Here is a 16,031-nt window from a genome sequence, read left to right as displayed (position 1 = left end):
AACAGAAACATCCAAGTGGTTGTTTTCAAACTGATCAAGAATTTCGAGTCCACCAATCGATCGATTACCAAGCTAGCTCGATCGGGTAACCTGCGTGCTTTGCGACGCAGTGTCAACGTATCATGCAGGCGTCGAGGAACTCCAGAGCGATGCAGAATCATCCAGGAGTTGAAGAGATCCATAGCGACGCAGAATCAACCAGGCGCGTAAGACCTCCACAAAAAAGGCCTCGCGCGCCTGTCGCACGTCTAGTATCGCGAGGGTGGCGTTGAAGGAGGACAAGGAGGTCTGGTTCTGCGCCCTCAACGCCCACAATTCCCACAGCGGGCACTGGTAGGGGAGGATCCCGACCATGGCGACGGCGTCCTTGGCTGCCTCAGCATCCGAGACGGCGTCGATGACTTTCTTCAGCGCCGCGACCATGCTGCCGGCGGCTTCCTGGTGCTTGCTGTCCCAGCTGCGGTACTCCTCGTCGCCTTGGATGCCGAGGAACGCGGCGTAGCGAGCGAAGATGTGGTGGGCCTTCGCATGGCGAACGGCGCTCTTGGACATCCCGCGGCGTGCGTTCTCGAGGAGCTCGGTGGGCAAGGCTCCCTCGGGGTCCGGGTCGGTGAAGTTGTCGACGGCGGTGGCCGTCGCCGTCCCATGGCGTACCTCTTGCAGCAACTCGACATGCTTCTGGAACTTGCTGACGGCGGCTTGGATCAACTCGAGGGTTTCCAGCTCGGCGTCGCCGATGAGCATGATGGTTCCCGGCACTTTCAGCGCTAGCTCTCTCCACTCCTTCATCTCCGCCGATCGAGCTCTCCCGCGACGCAGAATCGTCCAGGTGTCGAAGAACTCGAGAGCGACGACGTCGCGCGCCCGTTTCACAAACTCCAGCGCCTGGGTGGCTTCGTAGTCGGCGCGTTCCGCGAGGTCCTGGGCCGCCAACGCCCACTCCGTCTTCAGGTCGGGCTGCGGGAGGAGCGTCTCGGCGATGTCGACGGCGTCCTTGGCCGCCTCTGCAAGCGACGCGGCTTCCCTGACCTTCTCCAGGGCCATGGCGGTGAAGCGGATGGCCTCCCGGTGGTGGGTGTCCCTGCTGGTGCACGGCGGCTCGTGCTGGATGCCGAGGAGCTCGACGTAGCGAACGAAGACGTGGTCGGCCATCGCGTGGCGAGCGGCGCCCCGCGAGATCTCGCAGCGGGCCTCCTCGAGGGTCACGGTGGGGCAGACTCCGACGGGGGCCGGGTCGTCGAAGAGGCTCATGGCGATGGCCGCCGGCATCCCGAAGCGTATGTTGCGCATCAAACCAGCGCGCCCTTGGATCTTCCTGTGGGCGACCTGGATCTTCCTGACGGCTTCCATCCCGGAGCCGACTTGCATGAGCGTCGCCGGCACTGTCCGCGCCAGCTCCTCCCACTCGTCCATCGCCGGCGGCCGGCGCCGCCGATCGATCTCTCCCTCTCGAGCTCTTTCTCGCTTCGGTTTGGGATTGGGAGTGTTTTCCGCGCGCGTGTGTGTGGCGGTTTGGATGGAGATGAAGACGAGGACGCAATTTATAGACAAGGTTGCTGGACGAGGTGAAATGTGGCTTGCCGGTGAAGACACGGAAAATTACCGTCTCTCGGTGTCACTGACAACTCGTGCGCCCGCGGTTTAATTTTTTTAACCGCGAGTATTTTACATTCTTCCGAGGTGAATAATCCGGTACAACCTTGGGCCCCACGTCTCTTCCAGGCTGTCTGCTGCTGCTGGCTATTTCAAATCACGCCGCGAAGCGAAGCTTCCAGAAACAAACCGTCGAACACCCACCGAGCGTCGAGCGAGCGAGAGAGAGAGATGGTGGAGGAGGCATGGAGGGAGCGGTTCCGGCAGCGCGTGGCGGAGGTGGACGACCTCTTCGTTGAGGCGTTCGAGCTCCTCGTCGACAACGCGCGTATTCACCTGGAGGCGCAGATGCTCGTGGGCGACGCGGCGGCGGCAGCGCGCGCCAGGATCCAGCTCGCGCAGGGCGCGCTCGAGGACGCGTCCGGCAAGCTCGCCTCGGCGATGTCCCTCATGGTAGGGGCCAAGCTACTCGTGCTCCGCGGAGGAAGCCACGACCCCCTGATGCCTTACCACGACATCGGCCATCTTGGGGACGAGTACGCCGCGGAGAAGAACGCGTGCGCCAAGCTCCGTGGAGCCGAGAGGGAAGCCGAGGAAGCGTGCGCCCGTATTGGCATGTGCAGCGGACACCTGGAGACGATCAGCCTTCTGCTGGACCATGAGAATCTCCCTGGCGTCAACGACTTGATCGAGAACGAGCGCCTGGATGCGGCTGTTGATGACCTCCTGGCGGCGATTGGGAAGGTGGAGTCGGGGAAGAAGATGGCCAACGACGCCCGGCTGGATGTCGGCGCGAACTGATTCCGTCGAGACTTCGTATGCTTGATCCCTCGTTGGTCCGTCGCTTACTCGCGAGCGTTTCTCACTCGACTTGTTCATGCTTTGTTACCTGTTTGTGTCGTCGTCTGATTGATGAATTCTGAAACATTGGTTGGACATGTTCATGCTTTGTTACCTGTTTGTGTCGTCGTCTGATCGATGAATTCTGAAACATTTGTTGGACATTTTGGTTGCGTTTGTGCGCTTGTGCTAGATGTACGTTGATTCTCACCTGTATTCTGTGGATTTTTTTCGATAATGCAGTGGTTTTTCCTTGATATTTGCATGACTTCTTAATCCGGTGATATGATATCTAATTTCTACCTGGATCGATAGCTTGTTGATTGTTCGATTATCAATATGCACAGGTTGCAACGTGTTAAGTCAAGAATAGAACGTCATGGGGATACTGTCATGTTTGGGGATTGAGATTTAAGAAAAGAGCTTGGCTGTCGGTTGTTAAGATGCCATTTTGCTCTGTATCTTTTGGGGAATTAAGTGATGAACTGAGATATTCGTTTATTCACTAATTAGAGCGCTGGAACACGATCTGGTTTAGCTTGTGGCTTTGCTGCACAAATGCACAATTTCCCAATGAACAACTGAAAGTAGGAAACAGAATAGTCTCACTCTGTATATCTGTTCGATTAATTTCGAAAATAAAAAGGACAATGAATAGTCATGTACTGTACTTTTTTTAGGGGTAAAATAAAAAAAAGATCCACGGGCTTTGGAAAGCGGCAACCTCAACTAGCGCTCAGCTCAATTTCTATTTTTTCGGGATCACCTGTATAATTTTCAATCAAAAATTTAACAATGTAATTATAATACAATCGTGATGTAATTACATGTAACTTATATATAACTAATAAAAAATAAACCCCAATGTTAATTATGTTTGATTTTGAAATCCCAAAGACAATAAAGATGGTAGGTAGCGGATGAGTCGTAGAGAAGTGCAGTGGCAAAGCCAGTGATGGTTTGGTGTAACTTCTAGAAAGTAAAAAATAAATCTAAACGATAATCATATTTGATTTTTAAAATCCCAATGTAATTAAGAGATGAGGCAACAGATGAGTTGTAGAGGAGTATAGTGACAACACAAGTGACAACGTTTGACGGGACTTCAAAAAATTATAAAAATGAAACCCAACGATGATAATAAACTCAAAAAACTACAATGTCTAAGATTTAAAGGTTCCAAAGAGAGAGAATAGAAGCAGTGGTAGATTGAGCAAACAAAGAAGGAAGAGGGTGACAAAGTGTAAGGAGTAACAACGGGTATGACTTTGAACTATAAAATTGTCACGCCCCGAACTAGTCCCGAGCGGAACTAGCCCGTGACGCTCCAAATTAACCTGTTAATTGATACCAGTCCCAGGAAACAGTGCTGGTATAACAGGAAGACAGAATATCACAGCAACAGAGGTCTCTTTATTATAGAGTAGGGGTACAGTCATGTTGGGCTGCGGACAGATCCCGAGCTCACAACTGCATTACAAAAGGAACGCGGAAGCCAAGACTTGGACCACACATCACAGGCGCGACTTGGGAACTAGGCCGAAACCCTAAAACTCATCGTAGCCGGCTTGCTCCTGAAGGAACTCCTCGTCAGCGGGATCCGCTTCATCTTCTTCAGCAACTGGGGGGGGGGGAAATAATTTATAAGGAGCAAGGGTGAGTACGAGAGTACTCAGCAAGCCATGGGAAATAAGTGTTTAATGCAGGCTTCAAAGAAGGGCTGTTGTTTTTGCAATTGATTTTATTTGAACTCTTTCCTGAAACAACTAAGTGAGTGCTTCTCAAACGACACGGATGAGAAAGTGCGTTTCGTCCGGTCGGAGTTTGTGCAATGTATCAGTCTTTTGAATTGATCAAGATTGGCACCCGGCCAATAGCTTTCAAACGGCCACCCGGGCCTGGCTGGTCCCATCAGCCGCAGATTTTTCAAACATCAAACCCATTTCACAACAGCAAAATTTCACAAGGCAGTAGTCAAACAAAACTACGCTAGGAATCACCTCACATCCGCCCATGACCGTGGGCACGGCTGTTCGGACAGTTTAATAACCTCTGCAGAGGGGGTACACTTTACCCACACGACATTACTAACCCGGATAATCCAGCCCGTGCAGAACGGCCACGACTAGAGACCTTAAGGCTTTCATGACAAGGCATTTCGAAAGCCGACACAGGTTCACCATATGCCAACGAGAGGGGTCCCAGACCAACACCAGATTAGGTCCCAGACCATACTGTGCCAGGAAGCCCAGGGGTCCTCCCCGACACCACCCCGGCGAATCCACATGTCTCTTGGCATTAAGGCTCCCCCGATTAGCTAATTACTCAGCCAGGGGTGTCCCATTCCACCCATGTGGTCGTACTTGTCTTATGTTCGGATGAAATTCCAAGGAAACGGTCCTTAAATGCAAGAGCGGGAAACCGTACTCCCGGTACGTTCCCCGGTCCGCGGTTTTGGAAATTCATTTAGTTCGCAAGCACCGACCCAGGTGTCGGGTTTTCCAAGTCTTTTGTAAAAATCCAAGTTTTACCCAAGAACTTACTCAGATTTTAAGTTTGAAGGCGACCGACGATACTCGCACAGAGTGCACGAATATCGAGGCGCAACTAGGTGGTTACAAGGGAACATGGTATAACAATTAACAGTGGAAGGATCAGATGCAACAAGTTGGGTAGGCCCACCGGTCTGCCTTGCAGACGGGGCAAACAGATCAAGTGCAATCCTATCAATGCATAATATTTTGCAAGCAAATTAATTAAGTTCAAATATAGGCTCAAGATGTTCAAAGGTGGCTTGCCTTGCTCGAGATCTGGAGCTTGATCCTCGAAATCCTCGCACTGCGGATCTTCGGGCTCCGACACTACACGCGAAACGGGGCAACTCAACAAACGGCAAAAATATAGCCCTATTATTGACCTCTAAGCGTGCCATTAGATAGATCTCGAGATTTGAGGAATTTTGGAAGTTGAACGGAGTCAAACGGACTTACGGTTGGGAAGATATTGAATTTCTAAGATTATTGGATTTTTGGTCTAAAGGAAAAGGATTTATTTAAACCCTTTTTGAAAAAGAAAAGAAAAGAAAAAGAAAGAGGGAGGGAAATTAGACTTCCCTCGGGCGGCTAGGGCGCGGCCCGAGAGAAAGGGGCGGCTCGGCCGAGCTTAATGGGCCGGCCGGCCCAAGAAGGCGGCCCATGGCGCGCGCGAGCGGGGAGGGGAGAGAAAGAGCCGGTGGGCCGGGTCCATTCCGCGTGGTCCCGAGTGGGACCCGCTTGTCGGCGGCTCGGCTCACCGTGAGCGAGGTGCACGCGGGCGTGCTAGGGTTTGGGGAGGGGGGCGCGGCGCATGCGCGCAGTTCGCGGAGGACGCGGTGCGACGGGCCCACGCGCAGCCTCACAGCTCGCGGTGGACCGCGCGCACGGGGAGAGAAACGGAGGGGGCGGCTGGCCGGGTCAGCCGATCCGGTCGTGGCCGAGGTGGCGCCGACGTGGCGCCTACGTGGCTGCCACGCGGGCCGGCGGGAGGTAGACGACGACGTCGGCCGAAACGGACGGCGGGCGGCGGCGGCGAGCGGCGGAGCGAACCACGGCGATACAGGCGAAAGCGAGCACACCGGGAGGTTGCACGGGACGAGAGGAGACGAGCCAACGGCTCGGATTCGCCGGGGGATGCTCGACGGCGGCGGATTGCGGCGGCGGCAACCGGCGGCAGGAGAAGGGGGAAACGGCGATGAGGTCACGAGGGGTCGATTCCCGGCGGTGAGAGCATCTACGCGGCTACGGGAATCCGTTGCTAGCGACGGATTGGGCGGAGCTATGCCGAGCGGGGCCGGCGACGAGCGGCGCTTCCGAGCTCGGGCGGCGACGGCGGCGAGCACACGGCGGGCGGCGGCAACGGTCGGGGCGGCGCCAGCTAGCTACGGGGAGGCTACTCGTGCTACTACCCGAGTCTAAGGGGAGGAGATGGAACGAGGAGGGAGAACGGAGGGCGACACTACCGTGCGGGGAAGGGCGCGGTGACGAGAGGCCGACGGCACGGGAGCGATCTCTCCGGCCTCGGGCCGGGGAAGAGGAAGAAGAGGGCGCGCCCGGAGTCCCCTTCCGCGTCCTTGCTCGTGCCGGCTCCTCCGGCACACGCGTCGGCGGCGGTCGGCGAGAGGGACGGCAATGGCGAGGGCGAAAACGGGGAAGATTGGTTTTGGGGAGGGCTCGGGTTTATAGGGCGGCAATGACGGTTTGGAAACCGACCTTGGGCGGTCAAGGCGCGAGCTGGCGCTCGGCGCTCGCAGCCAAAACGGCGACAGAGGGGGGGGGGGAGGATGACGCCGGCGATGGGGGGGAAAAGGGAGAAAGGAAGAGGGAAAGGAGGCTTGCCTCCTTGCCATTTCGGGAAAAGGAGGAGGGAGAGAGGGCGACGCGGCAGAGAGGGCGGAGGGCTCTGCCTCCGGCCCTTGGAGGCTAGCTCGCGGAGTGGCGGGGCCGGGTTGTGACGACGGCGATGACGGCGGACCGGCTTGGAGCGGAGCGGCGACACGGGCGGCAGGCGCGGGCAGGCGCGGGCAGAGCCTGACGGCGGCGGCGACCAGGCGGTCGGCCACCACGGCGCGCGCGCGCGGGGAGCCGCGGCTATTTGGGCGGCGTCGGCGGGAACGGCAGCGGGAGCAGGAGGGAGGGCTCGGCGCGGCTCGCGCGCTCGCGCGAGCAGCGCTCGGGCAGAGCGGGGGAGAGGGAGAGAGAGAGAGAGCGAGCCGGGGAGGGAGGGGGAGATGGGCCGAGGGGGATTCGGCCCATCGAACCCTAGGGAGGCAAAATAGACTTTTGCGGAGGGATTTGATTTGGGAAGGATTTGGATTCGGGATTGAACTCGACGATGGATCGGGGACTTGAGACCTGAGATGGCACGGGCACTAGACAACAAGCAAAGAAACGGATTTCGCAAATAGGATTTTTAAGAGCTAGTTTTCCCGCTAGGCGCCAAGACGGAACGGGCGCTACAAAAATTAGAAACACGGGGGATGATAAGGTTTGATTTTTTAAGTTCTTAAAACAACGAGATAGCTATTTAATAAATTTTAAGTAAAATTATTTTAAAAATAGATATTTTTTACTGGGTGCTAGCCGCACAATTGGACGGGCCACCTAGCTAGTTTTGGTAAAAACGGAGATCGTGGGAACGAATCCTCACATGTGTACGCGTTGTGATTTTTTTTCTTTCTCACTTGCATAAATCTTCAAACAAATTTAACGGTTGAAAATTTTTTGAAACTTACGTACAAATTAAATTGTAATTACATGAAAATTACAGTGTAATTTCAGTAAAATTTATCGATAGATATATAGCAAAATCGTAAATGCAAACATGCGATTTTGGCCTGTTATGGGATGGACCGAGGCCGTCGGGGCCTTGGCTACCTAGGCCAGCCCACCCGTCCGACGTATGACGCTACCGCGTAGTCTTGGACCAGGGGGTTGACCCCAGCGAACGGCGGCGCAAGAGGGGGAACGGAGCACAGTTAACGAGTGATAGATGCTGAAGAGAATGGATGGCTCGGATTGGGAGCTGGGTCGCTGGAGACGGCTGGCTGCGAGCGGTGGAGGCGGCCCAATGCCGTGTGACATTAGTAAATCCGCGGCGGAGGGTAGAGTTTTTGGCTTGGGTTCGGGTGGATGCGCCATGCGGTGTAAATCCGGACTACGTCGATGCCATCGCGCGCGCGTACCAATCATGCCCATTCGCGTGCAAACGCATACATTAGATGATCATCACTAACATCAGCGGCAGCAGATTCAAGACACAACATGCATCGCGTATTCCATTCACTAGCGGCAGCGGCTGTTGAGTTGTAATCCAAATTCATTTGCACTTAATAAATGCCAGCTTCTGCTGTAGTGGATCATTATTCTTTTTAGGGTTCCACTATATATATACCTCTTGTAAGCCGCCGTGCGGTGATGTAACCTCACCTCAGATATAGTGAAGATATTTTGCTGGCTGGCGCCCGTGGTTTTTTCTCTCCTATTTTAGGGTTTTGGGAGGGTTTTCCACGTTAAATCTCATGTCTTTTATGATTGATCTATTATTCTTTATCGTTTGTTGGTCTATCGTTTCCTAACAGCGGCGGCCGTGTCCCAAATTTGATCAAAATGCGTCACAATTCTGAAACTTTTACATGGAATCGGAAACAATTTGAACCAATCGAGCCCTCCATTGACGCAGAATCGACGATGCCTCGGATAACTCCAGAGCAACGACATGGTGCACCTGGCGCGCCTCGTCCAGAGCCAGGGTGGTGAGGGAGGCGGCGCGGTCGACGAGGAGCTTGGCCGCCGATACCCACCGTCGCCACACGTCCTCCTGCGGAAGGAAGGTCTCGTTGACGATGACGACGTCCTTGGCAGCCGCGTAATGCCCCATGGCATCCGTAATACTTTGCATCGCCCGCTCGAAGTGTCCGATGGCGACCTGATGCCGCGCGTCCCAGTGCAGGAATGGCGGCTCGTCTTGCGTGCGGTGGTGGACGGCGCAGAGGAAGAAGACGCCGCGGGCCATGGCGTGGCGAGCGGCGCTGTACGAGATCTCGCGGTACGCTTTCTCAAGGCTCACGGTGGGGCGTCCTCCTACCGGTGCAGGATCATCGAGCTCTTGCTCGGCAATGGCCGCCGGTGTCCCGTCAAGGATTCTGCCCATCATAGCAGCGCGCTTCTGGAACTTCGCGAGGGCGACTTCGATCAGCTTGACGTCTTCCATCCCAGAGCTGACGCGCATGAGCGCCACCGGCAATCTCCGCGCCAGTTCTTCCCACTCGTCCATCGCCGCTGATCGAGCGCCCCATTGATGCAGAATCGACCATGCCTCAGAGTACTCCAGAGCAACGACATGGTGCGCCTGGCGCGCCTCGTCCAGAGCCTGGGTGGTGAGGGAGGCGGCGCGGTCGATGAGGAGCTTGGCCGCCGATGCCCACCGTCGCCACACGTCCTCCTGCGGAAGGAAGGCCTCGTTGACGACGACGACGTCCTTGGCTGCCGCGTAATGCCCCATGGCATCCGTAATACTTCGCATCGCCCGCTCGAAGTGTCCGATGGCGACCTGATGCCACGCGTCCCAATGCAGAAATGGCGGCTCGTCTTGCGTGCGGAGGTGGACGGCGCAGAGGAAGAAGACGCCGCGGGCCATGGCGTGGCTAGCGGCGCTGTGCGAGATCTCGCGGTGGGCTTTCTCGAGGCTCACTTTGGGGCATTCTCCTACTGGTGCAGGATCATCGAACTCTTGCTCGGCAATGGCCGCCGGTGTCCCGTCAAGGATTCTGCCCATCATAGCAGCGCGCTTCTGGAACTTCCCGAGGGCGACTTCAATCAGCTTGACGTCTTCCATCCCGGAGCTGACGCGCATGAGCGTCACAGGCAATCTCCACGCCAGTTCTTCCCACTCGTCCATCGCCGCCGATCGATCGAGCTGTGCCCTTCTCCCTTCGGTTTCGTGCGTGTGGTGACTGGTGGTATGATGCAGACGAAGACGAAGACGAGGACGCAATTTATAGATGAGCGCTGCGGGAGGAGGAGAAATGTGGCTTGCCGGAGAAGACACTGGAAATTACCGTCTCTCTGTGTCACTGACAGATCGTGCGCCCGCGTTTTTAACTGTGAGTAATTTACCTTTTAAACCTACATTTTGGGTGTTTTTTCACTCGGCCCCGAGGTGAATAATCCGTTACAACCGTGGGCCCCACGTATCTTCCAGGCTGGCTGCTGCTATCTACCTACTCGTACTAGTACTAGTATTTCATATCACACCGCGAAGCGAAGCCTTCCAGAAACAAACTGCCGAACACCCAGCGAGCGAGCGAGAGCGGGAGCGAGATGGCGGCGGAGGCGTGGAGGGCGCGGTTCCGGGAGCGTGTGGTGGAGGCGGCGAGCCGCATGGCCCGCATGGAGCGCGTGCAGGGGCATCTCGCCGCCGCGCAGGGGCACCTGGCGCTGGCGGCGCCGTTGCTCGCGGACAACGCGGCGGCGGCGGCCGCGCGCGACAGGATCCAGCGCGTGCTGGGCGCGCTCGGGGAAGCGTCCAGCGATCTCGCCTTCGCGATGTCCGTCATGAACGGGGCCAAGCTCCTCGTGTTCAGCGATGTGATCGGGATCGAACAGCTGGGCGACCAATACTTCCCGGAGGGCAACGCCGGGGTCGTGCTCCATGACTCCGTGGAGGACGTGGAGGAAGCGTTCGCCATGGTAGACAGCTGCCGCAGTCACCTGGATGCGGTCCTCCTCCTGCTGGACCATCCGCGTCTCCCTGGCGTCGACGGCTTGATCCAGGAGGAGCTCGCCGCCGCCGATGGTGACCTCCAGGCCGCGATAGGGAACGCGGAGTTGGGCACCGAGTTGGCCGTCGGCGCCCGGCAGGATGTATCCGGCGCCAACTGATTCCGTCGAGACTTCGTATGCTTGATCCCTCGTTGCTCTGTCGATAGTTTTGTTCGTGTTTGCCACTCGACATGTTCCTGCCTTGTTACTTGTTCATGTTGTCTGATCGATGAATTCTGAAACATTGTTTGGACATTTTGCCATTTTGGTTGCGTTTGTGCGCTTGAATTCTGTGGAATTTTTTTTTCAATCCAGTGTTTTTTCCATGATGTCCGCATTACTTCTTCATCCGGTGATGTGATGTTTAATTTCTACGCTGGATTGATAGCTTGTTGATGATGTGATGTCTAATTTCTACCCTGGATTGATAGCTTGTTGATTGTTCAATTATTAATATGCACAGGTTGCAACGTGGTAATTCAGGAATAGAACATCGTGGAGCTTTTTTTTTTCTGTCAAGTTTGGGGATTGATATATTTTTTCTGGGGGTTGTTAATATACTTTGGTCTGTATCTTTTGGGGGTTTGATCAACTGACATATTGATTTATCATTATTTTCATGAATTAAAAAACTGGAACGTGATCTGGATTAGCTTGTTGCTATGCTGCACAAATGCACAATCGCTCAATGAACAGATAGACTCATTGTATATATCTGTTTGGTTAATTTCGAAAGAAAGAAAAGGAGCATCTGCATGTAGGTTTTGAATTATAAGTGTGTTATAGGAGTTTGTTTAAACCGATGTTGCCGACATCGCTGCATGTTGTATTCCTGGCATTAGTGGCAATTCTCAGAGGGTAATCACAACCACGTTACCAGGGCCACTTACAAATCGGACGCAGGGCCACTTACAAATCGGACGTTGATCCACTAAATAGATCATAATTGTTTTAATAAGTAGATCAAAAATATTTTAATCGTTTAAAAAGCTGAAACACAACCAAATCACCTCGTAAAAGATTTTGCTACAACGTATGAAACAACGGTTTTTGAAGCAGTTTCACCATATATAAAAATAATGTTTCAGCAAATAGCGAAATGGTTCAATTCACTGCAACATTTAATCTATACATAGTGAAACAATACGAGTATACTTGCTGAAACATTGTTGGTTGAACAAAAAAATGAAACAGATTCTCATCGTTTCCGTAATATGTGGATGATTTGTTGCAACGGCGCATGTGGTGGGGATGGCGTGGAGACGTGGCGCCCGATTTTTTCAGCGCCCGTCAGGCGCCCGACGCGGGGCATTTTCGACATTACCACCATTCAAAAATAGGGGGAATGTATAATCACGATCAGTTCATTATACGCGCATAAAATGAACTAATTAATAACCACAGCCACTATGAATGCGTTCACAACCACAATGAATAATCATGAAAATTTTTGAGGGGTAAAAAGAAAGAGCCGCAGGCTGTTGAAAGCATCCGACTCAACAAGAGCTCAGTTCAATTTCTATATGCCCTTAAAAAAAACAATTCTTAGTATCAAATACTGCCTACCGTAGCTGTTGAATAATCCACACACTACCTCTGCACTCTACCCTTTTATTGCGTCCACTCGAGCACTGGATAATTTTGCATACGAAAACTATGGTTGCAGAATACCCATTTTCCTTTCTTACCAAGAGCAATGCTACGTAGAAATTCTTCACATTTTTTTTCAAGGATTTCTAAGCTTCGAGAACGCATAAAGAAGATGTCTAAGCTTTGGGAACACATAAAGCCCGATATGAACGCTATCCTCATCTTCTTCAAGGCCGGTGCGCTTGTATGTAAGAATTTGATCAGCCCAACTTCATGGTTTCGCATGTAAGAGCAGGTGATCTTTATCTCCTGAAGATGCTCTAACGAGATGATATGGTAATCCTTCTGATTTTGATTGCTGACCTCTGTAGGTCCTTCACAATGTGCCTGTGGAGCATAATCATATATAATATTTAACGGAACTTTTATTTAAAAGAATTGATGGTGAGTTATTAATAAGCTACTCCTTCCGTTTTATATTATAAGTTACTTTGAATTTTTTTTCTAGTCAATTTTATTTAGGTTTGATCATATTAATATGAAATTTTAGCAACATCTACAACACTATTAGTAACATTAAACTAACGAACGTATAACATTAAAACTAACATTTAATACGTATAACATTAAAACTAACATTTAATATATATATTTGTAGTATGCTTCTTCAGTATTAAAATATTGATATATTTTTTATAAACGATCTTAAAAAAAAGAGTTAAAATGACTCGTAATATGAATTGGAGTATTGAGTAGCTAACCGCTTACCATCTTGATGTCAAGCTCGAGATGTTTGAGAAATTTGCACCGACCAATAACACATAACACGCTAGCAATGTCATACATCTCGTTCATTTCAATAACTCGTAATGATAGAGATGTAACGTGAGGAAGTTCCGGTACATCTTTCATCAACTCAACCTCTGCATTGCCGTTGTCTTTCTGCACAAAGGATCAATGTTAGCTTGTGTTAAGCCTGGAGTTGAAAACATCACGAACTTTGGTATCAAATAAATCTCACATGCATGCACCTACAGTATGTTAGCCGGAAAATCACAGTTATATATGTGGGAAAGTGAAATCATATGTATGCGAGTAACACCAATAAAGCATTAACATGAAAATGATTTGTACTGTATAGCACTTGCAATGCATTTCTCACTATATAGTACTCCCTCCTTCCCTAAATGTTTGATACCGTTGACTTTTTTAAACATGTTTGACCGTTTGTTTTATTCAAAAACTTTTATGATATGTGTAAAACTATATGTATACATAAAAGTATATTTAACAATAAATCAAATGATAGAAAAAGAATTAACAATTACTTAAATTTTTTTGAATAAGACGAACGGTCAAACATTTTTAAAAAAGTCAACGGCGTCAAACATTTTGGGATGGAGGTAGTATATAAACAGAGGTACTTAACCAGGCGTATAGTGAGAAATTGAAGGAATCTGCAACACTGTAGAAGTCGAATCCTATCTTTGTTTATGTAGCCACCATATTGAGATCCTCCTAGTAACCACAGATCAATCTCGAGGATCCGGACACACGGCATATCCTCGACGTTGATTACGGAAACCCTCCCCGTGTAGGGGAGTATGAACTCCTCTAGCCTCGGCGCGGAGATTGTCAACTTCCCTATGAGCGAGGTGTATCTCATGTGGAAAACACGGAGCCTGGGAGTCTTGATCTGCAGCGACAAAGTTATACATCTGCTGATGCAATTCAACGACAACTCCAAGAGCTCGTCGGACTCAAGATGCAACTCTTCTACCTGTCGACCCACTGTCAGTTTATTGAAGCGTAGCCTCTGCAAACGCGGGCAGCATGCTGGTGACAAGAGGCGATTCAGGAGGTGGATGCTGTTGTCCTCAAGCCGCACATTCTCGAGCGAGAGATCCACGAGAGAATCAAACGCTGCGGCGGTGGGGAGCCGGAGACGAGCATTGCTTAACGACAACATCACGCTCTTCAATCTTGGTGAGCTAGGAAGCTCAGCCAAGATCATGCCGTTGTTGTCGTCGTCGTCGTCGAGGTAGCGGTGGTTGCTGTTGTTGCCTGACCTCAATGGAATATTAAGTTCCAAGGTGAAAGTGTTCGACGCATGCTGCATACCATACCGAATCCAAGCATCGACTTCGGCGACGTCGACGGACGACATGCCAGATTTTAGGGAGATGGTCAGCTCCTCGACACCGGCATCGGATTGGCCAGCTACACGCCGGGTAAGAACATTGTTGATGAAAGCGACGAACCGATCGAGTGTCTCCTGCCGATCAAACGCACGGTCGATGCAGAGGAAGCGGAGGAGAGGGACACGCGCCCCGAGGCGGCACCACCACCGCGAGACCGCGCATGCGCGCATCAGATCGGTGGCTGTGGGCAGGAAGCCGAGGACGTGGACGAGAACATCGTCGCTGAGATGGCTGATTGGGCTGTCGTCGTCGCCGCCACAACTGGTACTATGGTCAGATGGATCTCGCGGCCGCCGAAGTTTCGCCTCACGCTCAACCGTGATGAAATCCATGGGAAAAGAAAAAAAAAGCAACGAATTCGGTTGCGTGGTTGGTTCAGTAATGCTTCTATCTATATAGATGCAGGAGGATTATTAATAGTACGTACTAGGCGTTTTCGTCTAGATCTGGACTCTGCGCTCTTTGTTTTGGGCCGAAATAATTTAGTAGGCCTACCATGAGGGAAGGAGGCTGGTGGCCTAAGGATCATGGGATTTTGGGCTGTTATGGGATGAACCGAGGCCGTTGGGGCCTTGGCTGCCTAGGCCGGCCCACCCGTCCGACGTGGCAGCCACATGACGCTACCACGTAGTCTTGGACCAGGGGGTTGACCCCGGCCGGGATCAACGGCCGAGGCAATCCGGCGAACGGCGGCGCAAGAGGGGGGAACGGAGCACGGTAATGGAACGAGTGATAGATGCTGAAGAGAATGGACGGCTCGGATTGGGCCCTGGGTCGCTGGAGACGGCCGGCTGCGAGAGGTGGATGTGGTCCGATGCCGTGCGACATTAGGACGCCGGCGGCGAGCGAATCCGCGGCGGCGGGGAGAGGTTTTGGCTTCGGGTGGATGCGGATTGCGGTGCAAATCCGGACGACAGCGTGGAGCGCACACTATGCAGCGCAGCGCGGCGTGGCGGACGGCCTCGCGGCCAGATTGCTCTGCCACCACGGCTTGGCGCGCCCGGGCACCTCGTACGGCCAGAGCCAGGTTGCCTCCATAGCAGCCTGGTCCACGAGCTTCTCGACCGCCGACGTCCAAGAGGAGGGTCTCGGCGATGTCGACGGCGTCCTTGGCCACCTCGGCATGCCACGCGGCTTCGCTAACCTTCTCCAGCGCCTTTATCGATGAAGCGGATGGCGTCCTGGTAGTGGGTGCCCGGGTCATCTTGCTGGACGTGGAGGTGCGCGACGACGTAGCGAGCGAAGACGTGCATGGTCTTCCCGTGGCGAGCGCCGCTCAGTGAGATCTCGCGGCGGGCCTCCTCGAGGATCTCGGTGGGGCTGACTCCTACGGTGGCCGGGTCGCCGAAGAGGTCCATTGCGATGGCCGCCGGCATGCCCAAGTGTATCCGTCGAAACAAAGTTCCGAGCACTTGAAGCTTGCTATGGGCGACGTCGATCAACCTGACAACGGCTTCCATCTCGGAGCTGACTAGCATGAGTGTCTCCGGCACTCTCCACGCAAGCTCCT

General features: G+C 52.8%; 3 protein-coding genes across 3 annotated transcripts; 1 reads left to right on the top strand and 2 right to left on the bottom strand.

Moving 5' to 3' along the window:
* Window positions 1-81: 81 nt before the first annotated feature.
* Window positions 82-1,413, bottom strand: LOC127785525 (uncharacterized). Its single transcript, XM_052312971.1, has one exon. The coding sequence runs from the start codon at window positions 1,411-1,413 to the stop codon at window positions 121-123; it is 1,293 nt and encodes a 430-aa protein (XP_052168931.1). The 3' UTR covers window positions 82-120.
* An 8,876-nt stretch (window positions 1,414-10,289) lies between these two features.
* Window positions 10,290-10,879, top strand: LOC127760672 (uncharacterized). The gene has a single exon (XM_052284961.1). The coding sequence runs from the start codon at window positions 10,290-10,292 to the stop codon at window positions 10,848-10,850; it is 561 nt and encodes a 186-aa protein (XP_052140921.1). The 3' UTR covers window positions 10,851-10,879.
* A 468-nt stretch (window positions 10,880-11,347) lies between these two features.
* On the bottom strand, window positions 11,348-15,981 carry LOC127785344 (uncharacterized). Its single transcript, XM_052312779.1, is given in 7 exon segments — window positions 11,348-11,395; window positions 12,402-12,707; window positions 13,089-13,277; window positions 13,280-13,351; window positions 13,750-14,016; window positions 14,101-14,912; window positions 15,666-15,981. Coding segments are annotated over 7 exon segments (2,010 nt in total).
* Window positions 15,982-16,031: the final 50 nt, after the last annotated feature.

The sequence above is a fragment of the Oryza glaberrima genome, chromosome 1 (assembly GCF_000147395.1).
Source record: "Oryza glaberrima chromosome 1, OglaRS2, whole genome shotgun sequence".
Lineage (NCBI taxonomy): Eukaryota > Viridiplantae > Streptophyta > Magnoliopsida > Poales > Poaceae > Oryza > Oryza glaberrima.
Note: the sequence above shows the minus strand (reverse complement) of the source record. Positions and strands in the feature narration are given on the sequence as shown.

Coding starts and splice junctions, on each gene's coding strand:
- LOC127785525 (XM_052312971.1), bottom strand. CDS start 1,413: ATGGACGAGTGGGAGGAGCTGGCGCGGACAGTGCCGGCGACGCTCATG.
- LOC127760672 (XM_052284961.1), top strand. CDS start 10,290: ATGGCGGCGGAGGCGTGGAGGGCGCGGTTCCGGGAGCGTGTGGTGGAG.